The sequence below is a fragment of the Macadamia integrifolia genome, unplaced genomic scaffold (assembly GCF_013358625.1).
Source record: "Macadamia integrifolia cultivar HAES 741 unplaced genomic scaffold, SCU_Mint_v3 scaffold495, whole genome shotgun sequence".
Taxonomy (NCBI): domain Eukaryota; kingdom Viridiplantae; phylum Streptophyta; class Magnoliopsida; order Proteales; family Proteaceae; genus Macadamia; species Macadamia integrifolia.
Window position 1 is genome coordinate 117,631 of NW_024870466.1, and position 22,836 is coordinate 140,466.

General features: G+C 42.3%; 1 protein-coding gene across 1 annotated transcript in view; it reads left to right on the top strand.

The window, feature by feature from the left end:
• LOC122068955 (dual specificity protein phosphatase 1-like) overlaps positions 1-16,148 on the top strand; it is an 81,888-nt gene extending 65,740 nt beyond the window's left edge. Inside the window, exons 6-7 of the mRNA XM_042632863.1 lie at positions 8,641-8,693; positions 16,038-16,148. Of these exons, the coding sequence (XP_042488797.1) occupies positions 8,641-8,693; positions 16,038-16,148 (164 nt within the window). The remainder of the gene's footprint in view (positions 1-8,640; positions 8,694-16,037) is intronic.
• Positions 16,149-22,836: the final 6,688 nt, after the last annotated feature.

Consider the following 22,836-nt stretch of genomic DNA (forward strand, 5'->3'; position numbering starts at 1 on the left):
ATGCAGGCCCAGAACTATATGACCCACGGTATACCTTGGATGAGTTGCCCATGTTCGGAAATGGATTAGTCCTCTTCCACAATCCAGGTGTGAGGGATTGTTCTCCCTTCTGCTTATCTTCCATGGTTTTAGCTTTTTGCACAATCTAGCTATAATCTGTCAAATCTAAGACCTCGAGCACTGACCCAATAGATGCCTTTAATCCCTTCAGAAACCTTGCAGCCTTTTCTTCAGCTGACCTCATATGCCTAAGGGCAAAATGGAACAAACTTTCAAACTGCTGTTGATACTCAAGGATAGTCTTATTTCCTTGAGTCAAGGCCATGAATTCTGTCTCTTTACGGTCTCTGAAGCTACGAGGGTAATGGTTTTCCAAAAACAACTCCTTGAACTGCTCCCATGTGGGTTCCAGATGTGCGGCCAACAATATAGGCTTAGAGGCTTGCCACCAAGAGTTGGCTTCATTCTTGAGTTGTAGCCCTGCACAAATAAGCTTCTGTGCCTCAGTGCATTCAATTACCTCAAATATCTTTTTCAGCTCTTGGATCCACTGGTCCAACTCTAGAGGATCACTCCCCACCTTAGAGAATACAGGTGGCAAGTTCCTCTTGAAAAATTCCACTCCCCTTGTCGTATTATTCATTGACGGGTAATTGGATGCATATGCCGGATAGTAAGGGTATGGAGGGGGCACCATATATAGAGGAGTGCTGAGTGGCGGAATTGGAGGTGTACCTCCGGCTTGTGGTCTCATACCAGACCCTACAGGTGGGTCTTGTGGAGTAATTATCCGAGGATGTTGACCGGGTTGAGGAAGGCCAAACTATTGCTGTATAACAGCCATAAATGCCTGCTGCTGTTGGAGCATTTGTTGTTGGAAGGCTTGCTGTGACTGCTGAACTATGGTCGCAACATCACTCAGAGTGATGACAGGTGGAGGATCCGGAAGTGTGGTCAAAGGTGGGTCCCTTTGTGCCACACCCTAGTCAAGGGTTTCTTGAGGTTGTGGAAGTGGGGTTTGCCCCACAGAGCGGGACCTTCGAGGATTTGGTGGTCAACCGATAGGACGAGGACCACGCGAGGTTCCTCGAGCATTGCTACCTGATCTAGTGCGTACCATCGTGTCTTTGCACCTGGATCATACCATACACAAAACATTGGTTAAGTACCTTAGAATTTACATAAGCACATAATCATATGCCAAAACACGGGGTATTGTAGTGTATGATGTCTTGCATCCAGCCACAGCTTAGCCCCGAGAGCACTGTGCTAGTGCTTCGACAAGTAGAACGGTGGTCCCGCTCGAGTTTCTTTTTTTTTTTCATTATTATATATATTTTATTTTTTATTTTTTTTTTCCTCCCAACCGGCGGGCAACCACCGGAGGGCAGCTCGGGTCGGGCCCACCGGTCCAACCCGAGGAGGAAAAATAGCCTCTTACACCCTCATTTCTCCCATCTTCTACCTTGGCTCAACTCAGGGCGATTTTGGAGGGTTTCTTGGCTCATCCACTCGCGATTTCACTCAACGATTCCACAGATTTTGGAAGATCCAAGTGCCTTTCACTCTCAAGTAAGTCTCTTCTCCATTTCTCTTCTTAGAACATATATTTTGGGTGTTGAATCCATTTACACTTCCCAAAACTTGATTTTTTTCATGTTTCCTTCCATAAAATAATCATTCCATGATAATATAATGCTTCCTTTGTGACTCATTCATAGTTTTGGGCTTCACTACCCAATCTATGAGAGAAAATCCCAAACCGTGCCCTAATTTCTCCAATTTGGGGTTTTCTTCTATCTCTACCCTTTTCTCCCCAACTAACAACTCAAATGGGATTTCTTATCCTTGATTTGCACTTACAATGTTGGAAAGATCATGGAAACTTGTATATGCTTGCAATCCCATCTCTTTTCCATGAAAATCCATCTCTTTTGTGTTAGGTTTCTTAAAAAAAATTTCTGGGGTTTCTATGATTCTCTTCACTTCATTCCATACTTGTGAACAACTTTGAATCACTTACCATTAATTGTTGGTGCAATGATATTTGACTTACACTTTGAATCCATACTTGTGAACAACTTTGAATCTCTCTCATTCCTTGCACCTCAATGTCATAATAGAATTTTTTTTTTTACATATTCTTGGTTGTATAATGATAGGCATTACTATCATTGACATGTAAGCTTGAAGTTCTACACTATTATGGGATTTTCATTCTCTTGGATTGAACTTGCACATTGAATTTGGGGGCTTTCTACCATTTGACACCAATTACCCCACTTGAGGAAATTCTTATGAGGCTTCCCATCACTTCTCACTTGCCATGCTTTAGACTCCTTTGTCACTCTTCTATTTTGCAACATGCTAGTGGATGCCATGTTTGGGGATATCCTCCTATTCATTCCTCCATGGCTTAACCACTCCTCTTTTTATAATGATCCACATTATGTATTTAGGTGCATTTACACATGCTTGCTCACCCTCCTGTTTACGTCCTTTGTCATGCAAATTTCTTCTCTGTTCTTACTAGGATGTCTTCTCGCAAGGGCAAGGAACCCGCATCCTCTTCCAATAGGCATAGGGCCACAACTTCAAAACGGAAGGGTGTAGGGACTAGTTCCCCAGCCCTTCGTACAAGGCAACAAGGACATGCCTCCATAGATCCTCTAGACTATGATGAGGGGCTCTTCCGGAGTTTGAGGGCAGAAACAAATTGGCAGACCTTTTTAAAGAAGTCTGTGATGATGAAGAAAACAGTGGTAACTTGTGATTTCAACAAGATTCAACTGCAAGGGAGGTTTACTGCACTGGGTTAGCAGTCCATCCTTAACATTGACCGCCCATGCTATGAACACCTGGTTCGAAGGTTTTATTGTAATTTGGAGGTCTCTTACCAGTATGGAGAGTACTCAATCACCAACATGGTGAAGGGGGTGAACATTTGTTTGACTGTGGACACTCTTGCTAGTATTTTAGATATGTCATCAGTTGGGCATCAATTCTTCCTCCCCCTGAGTCTTCGATGCAACCTATCGGGCCTGCTGATGATGCAGGGGAGGAGGTGGGCTAGGATGCAAGTTTCACGGTTGCCAATCCGAAGAAAAACCCTCCTATTTCTTCTTGAGTCTTCCGAGCTTGTTTTTATTGGGCCATGGAAACGGTTTGTCGTAAAAAAAAATTTTGTAATTTTTTCTAAGGATGTTACTTCTTTCTCTCTCTCTCTCTCTCTCTCTCTCTCTCTCTCTCTCTCTCTTTTTGGTGTAATTACATTTCTAAAATAAATGAATAGTTCTTTCTTCCTCAGAGGCTTTGTCTTTTATTTTTTCCGTTCTAATATGCCTGGGCTCGGGGAGGTCATAATTTGCCCGAGTTGCATTGTCAACTGCTTTAGGATTAGATCTTGCATTCTCCGAGCTGAGGCTATGGCGACCTTAGGATTAGGCCTTGCGTTCTCCGAGCCGAGGCTATGGTTGCCTTAGGATTAGGCCTTGCGTTCTTCGAGCCGACACTATGGCCACCTTAGGATCTAAGGTCTTACGTTCTCCTCAGTGCGGCTTTGAGGTGTTCTCCGAGCCGGGCTTAGACTTGCCTCTGGAACGAAGGGCTTCGTGGTGTTCAAGGGGGCTTGGACTTGTGCCTTACAGGTTAAGGGCTTTGGGGATGTCTGAGCAGGGGCTCGAACTTGTGCCTTAAAGATTAAGGGCTTTAGGGATGTCCGAACGGGGGCTCAGACTTGTGCCTTAAAAATTAAGGGCTTTAGATGTCCGAGCCGGGGCTCAGATTTGTCGTCCTTTTGACAGCTGATATCAGAGACAATGTTTTTGAAACTGAATGAGATTGGATATGCATTTCATTGGATAATCTTGATGTCTAAGAAACAAAAAGAGACATAATTTGAGAAACTCCAATGAAAAGCGATGCACATAGCAAGGGAAACATCTTACAAAAACATGAACATAACAATAAAATAATGGGTAAACGCTTATTGAGCTCTATTAACTTTGATTATTGGTAAAATTTTCTGAGATTTTTAGCGTTCCATGCTCTTGGTATGGTTGTACCCCCTGAGTCTGTAGGTGGTACGTACCTGGGCGGACCATGTTGGAGACTATGTAGGGTCCTTCCCAGTTCGGACTTAGCTTGCTTGCGTTCCTCGGGTTTGAGATTGCTGCCTTCCTAAGGACTAGGTGTCCGACTAGAAAACTTTGTGCCCTAACTCTTTTGTTGTAGAATTGGGTCGTTTTCTGTTTGTAAGCTTCATTCAACATCATGGCTTTCTCGTGTACCTCTTCAATGAAATCGACATTAGCCCTTAAGTTCTCATTCTGCTCTTCATTAAACAATGTTGACTGAAATGAAGCTTGAGCCACTTCTACTGGTGTAAAGGCTTATGTCCCATATGTAAGTCTAAATGGGGTTTCTCCTATTAGTGTTCTGGCCGAGGTCATATATGACCATAGTACACTTAGCAGCTTGTTGGCCCAATTCTCCTTTGCTTGGTCTAGCCTTCTTTTGATACCTTGCAATAAAGTCTGGTTTGCTTTCTTGACTTGTCCATTCATCTTTGGATGTGCCACCGAGGTATTGCAGAAGCTAATTTTGGAATCCCCCACAGAACCGCCTGAACGCTGGGTTGTCGAACTGTTTCCCATTGTCTGTGAGCAAGATCTTTGAGATGCCAAAGCGGTATATAACATCGTCACGCTCGAATTCCTTGACACTTTGTTCAGTTATTTTTGCTAAAGGTCGCACCTCAACCCATTTGGTGAAGTAATCTATTACTACAATAAGAAAGTTGGCTCCTCCTTTACCCTTTTTGAATTGGCCTAGGGTGTCCATTCCCCGCATTGCAAACGGGATGGGGCATATTATTGAACTGAGTTCTGTTGCTGGGATATGCGGTATTGGAGCGTGTATCTGACACTTGAAGCACTGCCATACGAATTTCATGGCTTCTTCCTGCATTTTAGGCCAGTAAAACCCCTAACGTAGGACCTTATAGACCAGTGAGCTACCACCCACATGGCTTCCATAGATTCCTTTGAAAACCTTATTTAACACTTGTTCGGCTAATGTTGGCTCCAGGCAGGTCAATAGTGGCCCAGAGACTGACCTCTTGTAGTGTATTCCCCCTTATATGGTATAGTTTGCTGCTCTTCTCTTTATAGTTCTTGCTTCAGCTCGGTCGGTAGGTGGTTGTCCCTAAGATAGCTTATGATTGGGTCCATCCAGTTTGGCTCGGCCATTTGGATCTCAGCATTACACACTGAGTCTTTCTGATAAGTAGGTCTGTCAAGCATCTCCAGGTACACGGTTGTCCAAAGTTCTCCACAGTCAGCCACAACCAATTTGAGAGCGAGCCGACCGAAGAATTCTCCCCCCTTGGGACCTGAAGCATTGTGAAGACCTCGAACTGAACTACGAGGCTCCTTACTTGGAGGTATTTGACCATCCTACTTTCCTTTGCTTCATACTGTCTGTTGACTTAGTTTACCACCAGCTGCGAGTCACTGTGAGCTATAAGTAAGTTCTTGTGCTAATATAGATTTGGCTAACCGAAGACCCACTATCAGAGCTTTATATTCTGCTTTATTGTTAGTTGCGGGAAATGCAAACCTCAAGGTGAACTGGATTTTGAAAACTTTCGGGCTTATCAAGATGATCCTGCTCCACTCCCCAAAGAATTGCCCGATCCATTGACAACTTCCATTTTTTGTTCGGCTTGGCATCCTCTTGAGCTTGGTCTGTTTTGGTCAATATGCATTCCACGACGAAGTTAGCTAACACCTATACTTTGATTACATTTCTTAGTCGAAATTCTAGGTGATGCTCGCTCAGCTCGACGACCAGCTGACCAAGTGCACCGAGACATTTAGGTTGTGTAGGATTTTATTTAGCAGTTGCTTTGTGAGCACTGTCATTGAATGAGCCTAGAAATATGGCCTCAACTTTCGGGCAACCATCACTAATGCGAGCGCTGGCTTCTCAATCTTGGGGTATCTGGTCTCTGCGTCTAGTAGAACATGGCCGACATAGTAAATTGGTTTCTATCGCTTCTCTTCTTCCTTCACAAGCACTGCGCTTACCGTTATTGGAGACATGGCTAAGTAAAGTTAGAGCTCTTCACCCGGATCAGGTTTGACCAGTAGGGGTGGTTTGCCCAAGAATGCTTTTAAGTTCTCTAATGACTCCTGGCATTCTTCTGTCCATATGAACTGCTTGCTGCTCCTTATGTTCTTCAGCGCTTTGAAGAACAAAGACATTTATCTCCAACGTGGAGACAACGGTTTAGGGCCGCTATCCTACCTGACAGTCTCTACACTTCTCGAATATATCTTGGCGGTTTCATATCTTGTATTGCCTTGATCTTTGATGGGTTAGCTTCAATACCCCTCTCCAATACCAGAAACCCTAAAAAGTTCCCTGAAGTCACTCCGAACGCGCATTTGGTAGGGTTCAACTTCGTTTGATTTTGGTGTAAAACTTCAAAAGTTTCTTTCAGATCGAGCACGTTATCACTGCTTTGTTACTTTTGACCGACATATCATCCACATATACCTCCATATTGCGACCTATCGGGTCTCGAAGCATGAGGTTCACCATTCTTTGATATGTTGCGCCTGTGTTTTTCAGTCTAAAGGCACTGCCACACGCGTCGTGAGGAATGCTGCCTTCTCTTCATCTTCCTTCCTCATCTTAATCTGGTTATATCAGAATATGCGTCAATGAAGGTAAGCATCTCATGCCCAGTCGTTGAATCTATCAGTGTATCAATTTTTGGTTGTGGATAGCAATCCTTCGGACAAGCCTTTTTCAGATTCGTATAATAGATGCAGATTCTCCACTTACCATTAGACTTTGGGACAATCGCCACATTTGCCAGCCAAATCGGGTATTTAATCTCTTGCAAAATCAGAGACCAACAACTTCCCTACTTCATTGATTATTGCTCGCCTTTCTGGCGTGAAATTTCTACGCCTTTGTTGGAATGGTTTATAGATTGGGTTGACATTCAGGCTATGCTCGGCCACTATTCTCAGGATTCCTGGCATCTCCGATGCTTTCCAAGCGAAGATGTCAAGATTTTCCTGAAGGAAACTTGAGATCTCGCTTCGCCGCTCTTTGCTTAGGAGGGCCCTTATTTGGAACGTTCGGCTCGGCTCGGCTCGGCTCGGCTCGGCTCAGTGCTATTTACTGGTACTGTGATCAGCTCTTCAATCAGCTCTGCTCTCTGATTCGTATTTTCATTCCGGTTGTCCATGATCTCTGTATAGCAGGCGATGCCAAGACAAGGTTCGTGGTAGCCTTTACAAAGTTGGCATAGCACTCGGGATTCTTTCTGGCTGGATCTGCATTCTTATATCCCATTTTCTGTCGGGAATTTGACCTTCATGTGTTTGGTGGAGCTAATGGTCCCCAAGCTATTCAGGCCAGGACATTCGAGGATCACATTGTATGCTGGCGCAACTTTTACTACTATGGAATTTACCATTATCGTAGACATCTTTTGATTTTGTCCGATTGTCACAGGTAGTTCTATAGTTCCTTCTATTTCCAAGGGTGCTCCTGAAAATCCGTACAGGGGGCTGCTTGCCGGCTTTAACCTCTCCATGCCAAAACCAAGTTTTTGATATGCTTCATAGGACATGAGATCAACGGAGGCGCCGTATCTACAAGCACCCTGTGGAATTTAGCGATTGGCGACCACAAGCTGGACCACTATTGTATCTTTTTTGGGCCAATTCAATCCCTCTTAGTCAAAATCTGAGAAAGAATCACAGGGTCGGCTCGGATAATTCATAGGTTGTTCTGTGGTGCAGACGAATTGAGTATGGGCCTTCACTTTTCTTATTGATTCCTCACCGAGTACTCCTAAGATAGTTAAAATTGCAAGGCTTGTAGGCCTGTTGACATGGGAGTCCTCACGAGCGCCATCGTGGTCTCCATCCCTGTGCTCAAGCTTCCTTTGCCTCGGCCCGGCTATCTCTCACAACCGGAAGATAGGTGGGGAAGGGGGATAGGTTGAGTCGAGCATCTCACTCTTCTCTAGGCCATCTCACCCATGGGCATCTCATCCGAGTTGTCTCTCATAGCAGTTGTTCTCACAGTTTTCCCGTACAAAGCTTTCATTTTTTTCATTCAATCAAATTCGTGTTCAATGGTGTAGCCCCTTATAAACTTATATAGAAGACTCAAAACCAATTCAAACACTAAAAAGGAAAGGCCTAACCCAATCCTTAACTAATTGGGAAACCTAAACTGAAATAACAAAGAATATAGAATCAAAGTAGGACTCTAACTTAACTAATGAATTAAATCTCGTTTTCCTACTTTCTACCCATATTTTAGGTCCATTAAAGTGGCCTATTACAAAGAAAACCCATGGGATCAAAGTCCCAACACGTACATAATGCAGATGCACGATGGACTTAGAAAAAAAAAATCTTTTGATTTGATTTTCTTTTGTTTTAGAAATAATTTCTTTTTAAATTAACTAGCTTCTAATTTTAGAAAAGCTTCCTTTAAAGTAGTTTCCATTAATTGTTTGTTTTTTTTCCTTTATATTGGACATATACTGTAATACCCCGCTTCTTAAACCCGGTCTGATTTCGCGGTTGAACCGGTTTAACCATGCAGGAACCGAGCCAGAGGAAACTAGAGCAGGTTCCTTATGGGCTATGATGGCACGGGTGACCTTAAACACCGGCTGGCCTGACAAGTCCGAGCCAGTGCCAGAAGAGACGGGAGTGCCCAAACCGTGTACGTGCACCTACCATAAGGCTATGTACGGATAAAACAGGTATTATATCTGTATTTTAAGATATATACGTATGCTACAATGTATGCCTGGAGTGGGGTTTGAGCCGAGGTCCGAGCCAGGTTAAAATCCCAAGTTTTGACTCTCGGGTGGGTATGACAGGTGGGTACACCCACCCACCTGAGTGACCCATCCAGCACTATTCACTTAAGTAGGAATAGTATATAAAGCTTTATAATTTCTTTTCTTTCCATTTATTACCCTCGTACGTTTGGTGAGAAAAGTAAAGAGGAGAGAGAAGAGAAATGTTTATAAATGAGGGCTCTTTACCCTCACGACAAAGGAGGGAGGATGTACCTCCGAACCGCACGTCTCTTCCTCCTCAAGAGAGAGCGGAGTCCTGGGAAATAGTCCCCCACATATCTTTGAGCGGTGATACGATGGTGCGGGGCCCATGGAGGCAAACACAGGAAGATATACATAAAGAGAGAGAGAGAGAGAGAGAGAGAGAGAGAGAGAGAGGGCCAAAAAGGAGGGATCCTTCTCCAACCGCTACCGTCATAGGTTGTGAGAGAAATTGAAGCATATTTTCACGCATCCATTCGAAAAGGCATAACCAATTAGGTTCACAACATCTGAATGACTTGGTGTATGTGCATTATAATATAAAACTAAGGATGCAGCACATACGCATGGGTACCAAGAATGATAAGGGCCAGATTGAGATGGTTGATGTTTTTCATATTGACTCTGTTACACCCGTGCCCTAACTTGGTCTAATTTGAACTATTGTGATAGGTCTCAGGCGAGATATCGGAATCACGGTTGGTTTTTGTACCTTTCGAGATAACCCCAAGTGTTCGTGCATCGCGTGTCAATCTAACTGGAGGGGATTCGTACCTTTTGATCCCAGACGGTGAGTGACCCGACCCCTCAAATATGAATCCTAGTATGTATCGGTGTTGTCGAAAGGCCTTGAGCATGGCCAAGGGCAACCACCCATGCAAGACCAGCTATGGGACAGCAAGCAGTCAAGATAGCAAGCTGTCTTGACCACCGAAAATATACCACCGGATCCACTAGGCATGAATCCTGTGGGCTATTTTCGGTGAGTATAACAAACTGCTGTCATGGTGTTGATGCCCGTGGGTCCTGCCACTCTCGTCTAAACAATCGCGGATGATCCAAAAATCATCCCCCACATTTTCCTTGTGATGTGAACGCGGTTCAGACCTAAGTGGCCGGGTTCTCAGGCTCCGAAAGTCGTATTAACCCGATGGTCCGAATATGGTCCAACCAAATGGACCCTAAGGTCCACTTGGTCTCATAAGTTAGTCTCTGCCCAAACGTAAGAGAGGAGAGGAAGGAAGGAAGAAGAAGAAGGTTCTACCTTGGTGCCGATTGCCGCCTAGTCGTCGGAATCACTGCCGGAGGTAAGTACAACCTCCCATACCACTCTCTCTCTCTTCCTTTTGACCTAGACAAAGCTAGATATGGATGAAATCTTACTATACAAACCATGTTGAGGTTGTAGAATGTGTGTTTTACCCTCCTGGTGTTGTTGCCGAGCTTGAACCAAGCCTGGTGAGCTCCGACAACATGTATTGTAAAAAGACCAACTAGGGTTTCGACCGTTCAATCGAAATATCTCCCAAACGGATCAATGGAATCAGGATTTTATTGGCTTAGAATGATACTAGGAATATCCCCTATAAACTCTATGGAACTGTCACACCCCACTCTCGGCAGACCCAACTTACCATTAGGAACACTGATGGTGTGAGTAAGACACATACCTGTCTTACAAACCTACTAGGATCTCTGATAGTAATACCTTAACAATTTCACAATCTCACATCACAAACCAACAGAAGCAATGGAATCAGAGTATATTGGAGGAATTTATAAAAAAAATGGGGAAACATCTAATGGTAATGTAATAGCAATAACCGAGTTATTCTGTTACATTCATCCATGACAAATTATAATCTCAAGAAAATATACAATCCACAACTATACCTAAAAGTATCAAAAGAGGATGTACAATCTCAAGGTGCGGCGTAAGCACAATGATTGCAAGCACAATCCTGATCGTGCTCCTCCGCTTCTGGCATCCACCAGTCGCTCACACCATACTCCAACCCAAAAGATATTGGGTCACTCGCCAATGGCACCACGATACCTGCATCATCATCTAAAAAGGGGTGTATACGTGGGGTGAGCTTTCCAACTCGCTCAGTGAGGGGTGGGGTCAAACACATCCAGGCAAGGTGATAGCAATAATAATTTATGATGCATGATTGCAGAAATTAAACACATAGTCCATGATGCTCGTGATGCAGTTCATTTGTTTATTATCTACCTAACAATACAAACTAATTAAACACAGTCCATGATGCTCGTGATGCAGTTCATTTGTTTATTATCTACCTAACAATACAAACTAAGTCTGGTAAATGCTACTACAGCGCATTAGGCTATATCCCTCATCTCGAAAACGACATCGACTACAGAGTGATATAAACCCTAGCCGTGATTAGAAGCCTGCTGGTCCCTGTATGCATCCATGGGTCACCCAACAAACCCCTGATAATCCCCTCCTAGCAGTCACAACACCGGTAACACATCGGCCACACCGAACAGGTTCCCACCTCTGGCAACAATCACATCGTACTGCAAGAGTGGCACTTCAGGAAGGCTCATTAAACATACCACAATAGGTTATCCAACACCTCAACCCCTGTTGGCAATGGTGCATGGCATAGGGATTGATACCTAACCACATATATACTACATGCCTTCATAATGATACAGTTAATATGGATTACACGATACCGGAGAGACCTTGGCCACAAAGTGTAATCCATCTCCAAATATAGTCCCCGGGTACACGATACCGGAGAGACCTTGGCCACAAAGTGAAACCCGAGACCATTTATGTATTCTAGCATACATATCACAGTTGAGTATGGACTATGCAACACCGGACAAGACCTCGGCCACGAAGCATATCCATTTCCAAATGTAATCCCGGGGTACACGATATCAGCGAGACCTTGGCCACAAAGTGTAACCTGGGACTACAACTAGCTCTAATGCACATAATCAATGCAAGAATGCAACATACATACAGCAATCACGGCACCGGTACCACCTCGGCCACCCTGGATTCCATCTCACACACACACACATCCAAACACACGGCGATCACGGTACCAGTACCACCTCAGCCACACCGGATCCCATCATACATTTCCATAAAATTCATATCATGATCAAAAAATGACAATTATAATTAAACATATAATTCTAAGCATGTGAGAAATTTAATAAATGATAAACATTTCAAAAATAAACACAGTCCATCCCTCACCGTTTTATGATCGGTCATATTTAGGTTCAAGTACGGCCACCGATCGATCAATTCAATTCTAGCTTTGGGGCACATGTGCATCACTGTCCTACACACAAGGGAATCGTACATCAGTATGCATAGGAAACATTGGGAGGGACCCACACAGATCACCCCCAAAGTGTACAAACACTGTCTCCCAATGACAATAATGTCACTGAAAATAACCATCGGAAACAGGGCATTTCCATCGAAAATATCAGACCTGTTTTTGATGGAGGTGATAGAAAGCACATAAGGCTCTATGTCAACCAAAAATATGCCACCAAAAATAGACCCAATGGATCCGGTGTACTGTTTTCGGTGGAGGTACAAGGCAGTCCAACCAATTTGGGACTTTCTGGCTCGGGCCCGATTGCTGGGATTTGTTCCATGGACTTTGTAGGGGATATCCCTAACATCATTCTAAGCCAAGAAAATTCCGTTCCCACTGAGCCATTTCAGAGATACATTGATCGAACGATTGAAACCCTAGTTGGTCTTTTGGCATTACATGTTGTCGGAGCTCACCAGGCTTGGTTCGAGCTCAGTAATAACATCGGGAGGGTAGAACACCCATCCTACAACCCTAACATGGTGTGTACATCAAGATTCCATCCATACCTAGCTTCGTCTAGGTTGAAATGAAGAGAGAGAGTGGTAAGGGAGGTTGTACTTACCTCCGACAGTGATTCAGGCAACAAGGTGGTAGTCGGCACCAAGGTAAGCCTTCAATCCCCTCCTTCTTCCTCTTCTTCTTCGTTCCTCTCATATTTCTCTCCTCTCCTACGTTGGGCACAAGGGAAATGAGGAAATGAATCCTCATTTCCCAATTTATAACTTAAGTTGGGCCTTAGGGTCGGTTTGGTTTGGGCCTCTTTTAAACCAATCGATTTAAAATGAGTTTCAGGGCACGAGGACCAGCACATTTGGATCCATAAGGTGTTTGCATGAAGAGGAAGGTGTGGAGGATGATTTGGGATCATCCAAAACCATTTTCAGTGCGAGTGGTGAGACCCACGGGCATCGAAACCTTGACAGCAACCTGTGGACCCACCAGAAACAGGCATCAAATTCATGCCCAAGCTACTTTCAATGGCTTGTTTCTGGTGGTCAAGACTGTTTGCTATCTTGACAGCTTGTTGTCCCATGTTTGGTCTCGCACAGGTGGTTGCCCTCGGACATGCCCAAGGCTTTTCGGCAATTATGATGTGTGCCAAAAATCAAGTGTGGGGAGTCAAGTCACTTATCGCCTGGTATCAGAGGATATGAATCCCCTCCAGTTAGATAAGCATGAAATGCATGAACATATGGGGTCATCTCTACCCCTTTGATAATGTGCATCCGTGAGCCAAAACCCGATCGTACTTTCGATCTCCTATCCGAGGTATGTCACAACAGTTTAAATTAGATCAGATTAGGGCACGGGTGTAATAGGAACAAATCCCGATGATCAGGCCCGATCTAAAAAGCCCCAAAATGGGTGGACTATTCTGAACCACCATCGAAAATAGCCCACCAGATCCACTGGGTCTGCTTCCAATTGTATATTTTCAATGAATCATAGAGGCTTGTGAGCTCTCTATCACCACCATCAGAAACAACACTAATATTTTCAAAGGAAATAGCATGTTTTCGGTGGGTGTTTCTGGTGACATTACTATCATTGGCAAACCCGGACTGTACCATTTTGGGGTGACCCAAGGGGGTCCCTCATGATATTCCTGACACGTATTGATGGTCGGTTTCCTTTGTCTCTAGGATAGTGATGCACATGAATCCTGAAATCAGAATTGAGTTGGTTGATCGGTGGCCATACTTGAACCCTAACGCACTCGAACATAAACCAGGTGGGGGATGGACTATGTTTAGCTTTGGAATGTCTACTATTATTAAATTGCTCACATGCCTAGAATTATATATTTAATTGTAATTGCTCAAATACGATGATGATATGTTACATTTGTCATTTTACAATTATGATATGAATTGTATGGAGATGTATGACAGGATCCGATGTGGCCGAGGTGGTACCGGTGCCATGATTTCCATGTATATGTTACATTCATGCATTGATTATGTACATTAGAGTTAGTTGTAGTTGCGGGTTATACTTTGTGGCCAAGGTCTCACTGGTATCGTGTACTCCGGGACTGCATTTGGAAATGGATGCGCTTCGTGATTGATGATTGCTACCGGTGTAATGTAGTCTATACTCAACTATAATATGTGTGCTAGATTAAGTAAACGGTCTCAAGTTTCACTTTGTGGCCAAGGTCTTGCTGGTATCGTGTACCCGGGATTGTATTTGGAGATGGATTACACCTTGTGGCCGAGGTCTTGCCAGTATCGTGTACTTCATACTAACTGTATCACTATGAAGGCATGTAGCATATATGTGGTTAGGTATCACTCCCTATGCTACGAACCCTTACCAACAGGGGCTGAGGTGTTGGATAACCCATTGTGATATGTTCGATGTGCCTTTTCGGAATGCCACACCCGTGGTATGATGTGATTGTTGCCAGAGGCAGGAACCTATCCGGATTGGCCCATGATGTACCGATGTTGTGATTGCTAGGAGGGGGTTATCAGGGGTTTGCTGGGTGACCCATGGATGCATACGAGGACCAGTAGGCTTCTATTTACAGCTAGAGTTTGTGTCCTTGCGTAGCCGATGGCGGTTCTGAGACAAAGGATACAGCCTAATGTGTCGTAGTAGCATTTACCAGACTTAGTTTGTATCATTAGGTGGATAATAAATAAATGAACTGCATCACAAGCATCATGGACTATGTGTTTAATTTTTGAAATCATGCATCATAAATTATTACTACTATTGTCTTGCTTGGATGTGCTTGACCCCACCCCTCACTGAGCGTGTTGGAAAGCTCACCCCATGCATACACCTTTTTTTTAGATGATGATGCAGGTACTGTGGGCCGATGTGGGTGACCCAATATCTTCTAGGTCAGAGTATGGTGTGAGAGACTGTAGATGCCAGAAGCGGGAGAGCACGATTAGGACTGTGCTTGTGACCTCTGTGCTTACGCCGCACCATGAGATTGTACATCATACTTTGATATTTTTTGGTATAACTGTGGATTGTATATATTTTTTGAGATTATATAATATATCATGGATGAATGTAACAAAATAATTCAGTTATTGTTATTATATTACCATTAGATGTTTCTCCATTTTATTTATGATTTCGCTACTTATGTGGGTTTGTGATGTGAGATTGTGAAAATGTTAAGGTACTGCTATAAGAGATCCTGGTATGTTTTTAAGAAAGGTATGTGTCTTACTCACACTGTCGGTATTCCTAATGGTAAGTTGGGTCTACTGGAATTGGGGTGTGACAGACTCAAATGAGGAGGATCCTCTAGTGGACTGGGTGAGGGATATAGGCAAGTTGTTGATGGATCAGCCGGGAGGTAGGCCAGACCCATATCTAGTGCGAGAGATGGCGATCGATGGTGATGATTATATGGCTAAAGAGGAATGGATACATTCACATACCCCTTAACCATTCGAGCCTGCACCTGGTAGGGATGATTTAGATGAAGATGATGATTGGTACATTTCATCGAGTGGTCGTACCCACACCCAAACTCAGACATAGCCATAGCCACAAACATAACAAATGGTGATGGTGATGGCGATGATGGTGATGGTGATGGTGATGGTGATGGTGATAGTGATGGTGATGGAGGGGGTGATGATGTGGTGATGGTGATGGTGATGGTGATGATGGTGGTGATAGATTTGAAGGAGTTCTAAAGCAATATGAGCATGCCGAGCCAGAGCCGGTGCGATTCACTGGGGAGAGTCAGTTTCAGTATGCCATATAAGATACTGATTAAGGTGCATACCCATTAGGTGGAGGGAGGAGTTCAGGTTACACTAGAGGGTCTCATCGTTGATTCGGTGGAGATGGACAGCGAGATTGTATGGATGTTGATAGTCTATCTACTTCTATTGGCGGAATGAGTTTGAGTGGAGGGGATAGTCATCCTCACAGTGAGAGTAGAGGGAGTGGGCAAATGGTGTGCCCCATCATTTATTGGAGAGAGCACCTGGTCGGAGTATCACGAACCTTATGGTCAATTCACTGGGATGGGGGCATACATCTAGTTCATCCATTCCTTGTAGTAGTATTGACTATGGCTCCTAGACCCAGTCACATGGTAGTGGCTTTGTGGATAGTTTATTCTCATACCCAACAATTTCGTACATGTTGCCGGAACCATCAGTTGACAATAGCTCAATGGCGGGTTCTTCTTCTTCATACTATGGTGGTGATACATGCCCTCAGATAGGTTACCTTCAGTATGTAGATGACTCAGTCTTTTTGGCAGCTTTGGAGGACTACTTTCGATTCTTGTCTCAGACTATGATATGGCATACATTTGTGGCACAGTCAGAGGAAAATACATGTCGAATCCATCGTACTGGGTGTGGAATCCAGCTAGGCTATCATAGTTCTTTCCAATAGATAGTAAATACTACATAGTCACTATGATTACTATTGTACTGTTGTGTAATTAATATACTCAATGTTTGACTTTAGTTGGGACTTGTGAATTAGGGAGTCGCATAGTATATTACTCTAATACTCTAAATATTAGTTAATTAATGTTGATGTATGTTTGATCATGGCTTAGATGCATTATTTATTTGTTTTACTATCATATTATATCTTGTTCCAGCAATGAAGCAAGTAAAATTTTCAGAACAGTTCGACGGTTGCTGTCAAACAAAAGTGCAACTCTAAAAATATGGCATGTTCTAATATTTTTGCATTTTTATATTCTAAGCATATTTATTAACCTTAGAATACCCACTAGGTCAAAATATGGTCATTTGACCACTGAAATAGTCAACAGAAAAAAAAAAACATTTCGGCAAAATCTCGCCAAAATTTTAGTATTTTGGTGTTTTTGGACCCACCGAAACGAAACGAATTTCAAACCTTGGTCACAGGTACACTATTGACATTGATGAAATCCTCACATACATTGTTGTACCTGATATATCTTAGTTATTTAATAACCTCATGTGCATTATTGGAATCTGATACCTTCCATTTGATATATCTACATCCGCTACTATCAAGATGCATCAAAGTTAAAGAGTCTGGCACACAAGTTGATAGTCAGTATCCTACTAGTGGGGATATGAGTTACTGTGTTCCATCCACATACTTGGACAGGACTTGATAACTCAATTGAGAAAGTTGGTTACGAAGGAGATGTTAGGCAAGGGTTGCGAAGCATACCTGGACTTCGCAATGGCCTAAACATGAAAGCTACACCATGAGTGTAAAATTTTAGAAATAAGGATAGAGTGATGTCAATATCATGATATATTAATTCCAATTGACACTGCATAAATAATATGCTACAATAATTCAGACACAATCCCTTGCTTCACCGACTGTCCTTGAGTCATGAAAAAGGGCAAGGATGAGATCTATAGTAACTGTTTATCAGGAATGGTATTCACGGTGGCCTTGGCTATAAGTACTAAAGAGGCAGATGAAGTAGTATGAGGATTTTCCTTGTTAAGAAGTGGGAATGGTATTGGGAAGCTGATACCTAAAATGTTATGCTACTGAATAGATCCGACCTTGATACTAGATCAGAACAACAAGGTTAGTAACAATAATGTGGAATAGTGAGAATGATAACAAATTGAAGTGAGTGGACCTGAGATCAAGTTGTATGGGTGATTTAAGAGTAAAGAAAATAATTTATGAGGTAAGAATGTGAGGAAGCGTTATGGACCATTAAGGATCTGGATTATCAGATCATTAAATATATATATATATATATATCTGAGTATGTAAAGACAATATAGGAAAGTTAAAAGTATGATATCTGGAATTGTGATGATTTAAAATTTGAATTTATAATGGATTTTGGATAATAGGATATTGGTGGAATAATGAGAATACTTAGCATGCTTGAATGTAGCGTGAGGTAAAACAATGTGAATAGAGGAATGGAAGTTTGATTTCATAAGAAAAATAATTAATAAACTAAGTGTGTGTATATGTATGGTGAAATGAAGTTAGAAGCCTGAAATTTTTGAAGCCAGGTAAATGATGGAATATTATCTTGGGTAATTGATGGAAATTATAAAATAAAAGTAAAAAAGAAAAGAGGAATATATTATAATATAATTAATAGTTTGACTTAGGAGAAATGATTTGGAAATGATAAAGAAATGGAATCCATAGGTATGGTTCTCATAGAGTGACGAAAGTGAAACTTTGGATCTACTAATACAGAATCAATGTGAAATTCTAGGACTTTATGGATCTTTACAAAGATCAGATCTAAGTACCTTGGTACGATACATTGGAGAGTTGGAGAGATAGAAATAATAATTGTATGTGTGATGATATAAAAGGGTTGATATTGGAAAGTGAGAAGAAGAAAGATATCTGGATTTCATAGTTCTTGAGGAATTAAGGACATGAATAGATAAGGGACCAGCATGACCAATGGGTATGTTAATGTGTATTGCTGAAATTAGTCAATATTATTAAGACATATGGCCATGTTAAAAAAATTGGTTAAAATTTGATGATGCAACTCAGTGAATGAGAGTGATGTTAAAGTGAATGGGATGGGTCCTCGATGATGAACCCTACAAATTTCGAGGACGAAATTTTTGTAAGGAGAGGGGAAATTGTAACACCTAAAATTTGAAATAACTGAGTCCAAGGGTATGGCCCAACTCATAACAGGAAATAGACTGTATTACTGTGGATCTAGGAAATACAAAAGCAAAAGAGAGAATTAGGTTGACCCACAGATCCAGGGAAGGAGTACAAATGGTCAGAAAATGATTGAGATTAGTCTTACATTGAGTGGACTCATAAGCCCAAGAGGTCAGACAACAATTGGGCTAAAACTGGGCAAACCGGCAGGATACCCTGCTGCCAATCGGCAGGCCAATTCGACTAACAGAATGCAGGAAAATATTTTTTTTTTGTGTGGGGCCCACATCCCGACACCCCCGAGCCTCATTCTTACCCAATTTGTATAGGTCCTAATGCTAACCAAACCCAACCTAATAGGTCAGCCTTTGGTGGAGTCCACAATAAGAATTTAATTTTAATTAGTTTTAATGTTATATTTTTAAAATCAGTTTTTAAAAGTAATTCTGGTTTGTTCAGCCAAATGGGCCCCCTTTGGCTGAATTAGAAAATAAGAGAAGCAGCTGCTGTGCACCTTATTTCCCTGCATAATTTGGTGGACAGAAGAGGGGAAAGAAAGAAAGAAAAAGAAGAAGAAGAAGAAGAAGAAGAAGAGAAGGAAAGAAGGAAGGAAAGACTCGATCGGGGCTGCCTGCATCAAGGTAAGTGCTGCTGCCCTTTTATTTTGTGAAATTAGTAGAGTTAGTAAAGGTAGTAAGCTAGGGATAGAAGTTTCGGTAAGGTAGGGACTGCAATTCGAGTCCCTGTGGACTGAATGCAGTAGCTATTACTAAAAACCCAAGTTTTGTATGAGTTCAAGGATGTAATTTGAAGTAAATTCATCCCTGTGAACCCTAAAAATAAAGGGCTTTTGGCATTTAGTTGAAATTCATGCAATTGAGGACTAAATTTAAATGGTGAATGATCAAAATTCTGCAGAAAAAGTGTGGCAAACTTTTATTGACTTCAGAATTGGGGAAGTAAGATTGATTAATTTAAATTCTTCCCTACAACTCCTTTATTGGACTTAATTGGAATTAGTTAATTTTTGCCATTCACCTGACCTTAATTAAATGATGAATTGAAGGGAAACTGGATGTAGTCCTTTAATTTTCCTAGTTCAAGTTAATTCTAATTTTTTTAGGAATCGGGTAGTATGTTGCTGTCCAATTATGATTTCTACTAATTCGTAGTTTTATGGACTATAGAATGACCCTAGAGGCATTAGGAACCTTCCCCATGTTGCCAAGGCCAATACCCATCGACCATGGGCAGCCTAAACTAAGAGAACTGGAAGAACAGCCTCTAGGAGTGTAGTAATTTTTGAAGAAATCGACCCACCAATTGGGCAAGGGGCCAGCCAGTTGTCTCACACCGGGGGTGTTTTAAGCCCAATCAGCCCCTTGTTTTGGCTGGTTAGTACCCTACCCCTTGTGGTTTATGTCCCTTACCTTTTTACTCAAATTAACCCTATGGGTAGTGGTAGTTCGATGGCATTTTCAAGACTTTAATTTGAGGTTAGTATGTGGGCTGTTGAGGGTTGTTAGGTTCAGCATAGAACCTATCCTAAGTTATGTTAGGAAATATGAATATTGAATATGACAGCACATCATTTACATACGAACCTAAACTAATCAGGCAAAGATATGAAGTTGATTTCGGGAATCTATCGTACACTCTGATTTGGGTTTTGAGGTGAGCGGGTGTTTGACTTTGTTTTATGGAGTGTTTATGCATTATTTCAATTTTTGCATGAATTATGTGCATGAATGATATGTTATATTAATGCTATGCATGTTTTTTGATATGATGGATTTGTTTATCTTTTGCTATTATTATCTGCTAACCTGTGAATATGGAAGGATGAGGCTAAGAAATGGTCTTTGACTGCGGAGGTAAGTGAGGTAAGTTTTTTGTGGTTTTGTGGTTGGTTCTATAGTTGTAATTATGGCATTGATGGTCTAGGGCACAGTGTGGCGGAGGTTCTTTCCGGTGTTGTGGGCCTAGAGGTCAGTAGTATAGTTATAACTATGGCTCTGACGGTCTAGGGCATAGTGTGACCAAGGTTCTTTCCGGTATTGTGGGCCTAGAGGTTAGAGGATGTGTGATATATGATGATGGTATCCACATTCATGTAAATTGCATCTGGTTAGGATTCACAGACCCTAGTGCTACAACCCTTTCTAGTAGGGAGTTAGGTACTGGCTAATCCGAGGGGATGGTAAGTTTGTGAGAGTACTATTTCTGCAGTATGACGTACTGTACTCGGAGGTGGATGCAGCACAGGTGATTGATGGGCTTTCTGGGACCATGAGTACCCCATGGCATGGGTGATCGAGGGGATTTCTGGGACCGTGATTGCCCCATGGCACGGGTGATCGAGGGGATCTCTGGGACCGTGACTATTCTATAGTTCGAGTGACCGTTGGGTTTGCTGGGACTGTGGCTATAGGATGGGGTTATCTATTAGAGGTTTGCAGGGTGACTAATGGGTTTTCCGGGACCAGAGATATGACCTATGTTGCAGTAGCACTGATACCCTATCTTGGACTTAGTAATTGTTTGCTAGGTATTGTGTGATAAAACCGGATCATGAGCATCATCTAATTTGTTTAAGCATGCATTGCATAATTTGTTTGTGTGTGCTTGCATGTACACCCCTCACTGGGCTTGTGAAGCTCATCCCTCGTTGATTTTTCTTTTTAGATCGTGGAACTGGTGCTGAGGCAAGATTGGACTTTGGCAGCGGTTGCGAGGTTATGTCTACAAGACACCAGGATGCTGATGGACATCACTTCTACTATTTCAGTTTTCCTTTTGATGTATATGTTTATGAGATGTGTAATAAGTAATATTGTAACTTGTGGTTGTTTATGGATATGAAAAATTGTATATTGTAATTTATCACTTTAGTATATCACCAGTGGTAATTGTATGATTTTATTAGTGTACTCTGATTTTAGTTGTGGTCTTAATAGCATTTGTGAAATTAAGATACTGCATTTGTGATCTTGGAGGGTTAGGCTGACTGGATGTGGGTATCTAATGCCACATACCTAGGTCAATTTGAGGCAGGGTGTGACATTATCAGTGGTATCCGGGTTGGTTGACTCAGTAGCATGAATAAACTTGAAGTTCTCTCCAATGCTTAGCCAGTTCAGGAGTGGATCGATAGCTTGATGGATGAGTAGGTGTTTCAACGGGCCTTTTTCTTCCTCAAGGGTTGTTACGACTATCTCTTCAATGGCGCTACAGTTGCTCTCTCTCGTTTTTGGCCGTTTTCTTACAAAGATGAGATGACTGATCTCATATTCCTTAAAACCAAACTTTCTAAGAAGTGAGAGTCGATGAAGGCTACTAAATCCTCTCTCAATGAAGTCCAACTTTTCAAGCCTATTGTTTGAAACCATCCCCATTCCTTGGTCACACATCTGACCACCATCACGGGTTTTTCCATTGCAATTGACTCTAGCATAGTGCACGCAAACCATCGTCCTTCATGCTCTTCTTTCTTTGGCATAGACGCTCCTTCCTCGAAAGGGCCTAGGCTTGATTTTGTGCAGCTCTTGCGCACATGCTTATTGTAGGAAGGAGCAAATATGGTTCTTTAGATCGGTGGGAACATGCAAAGACCAGGCAAGTCTCACCTTTCCTTCCCACTCTCTTTTAACGAGGATTCGAGGACTTGTCATTTTCTTTGGCCAGATTGATGTTGTAGGATCGTCAAAGGAGAACTCACCTTCAACTAGTGCTATTTCTGATACTGCCTTTGCTTGGTGTAGCTATGACCTTCCCAGAAGCATGTTAAAGGATGTCAGTATATCAATGAATTGAAAGTCAATGTCAAATTTTATCGGCCCAATCATTACGGCTGTGGTGAGAACTCCGAGGACCTCCCTTTTGGTGTTGTCATATGCTCGTACTATCTGATTTGACGGCCTCATCTCTTCCATGTTTACATAGATACTTTTG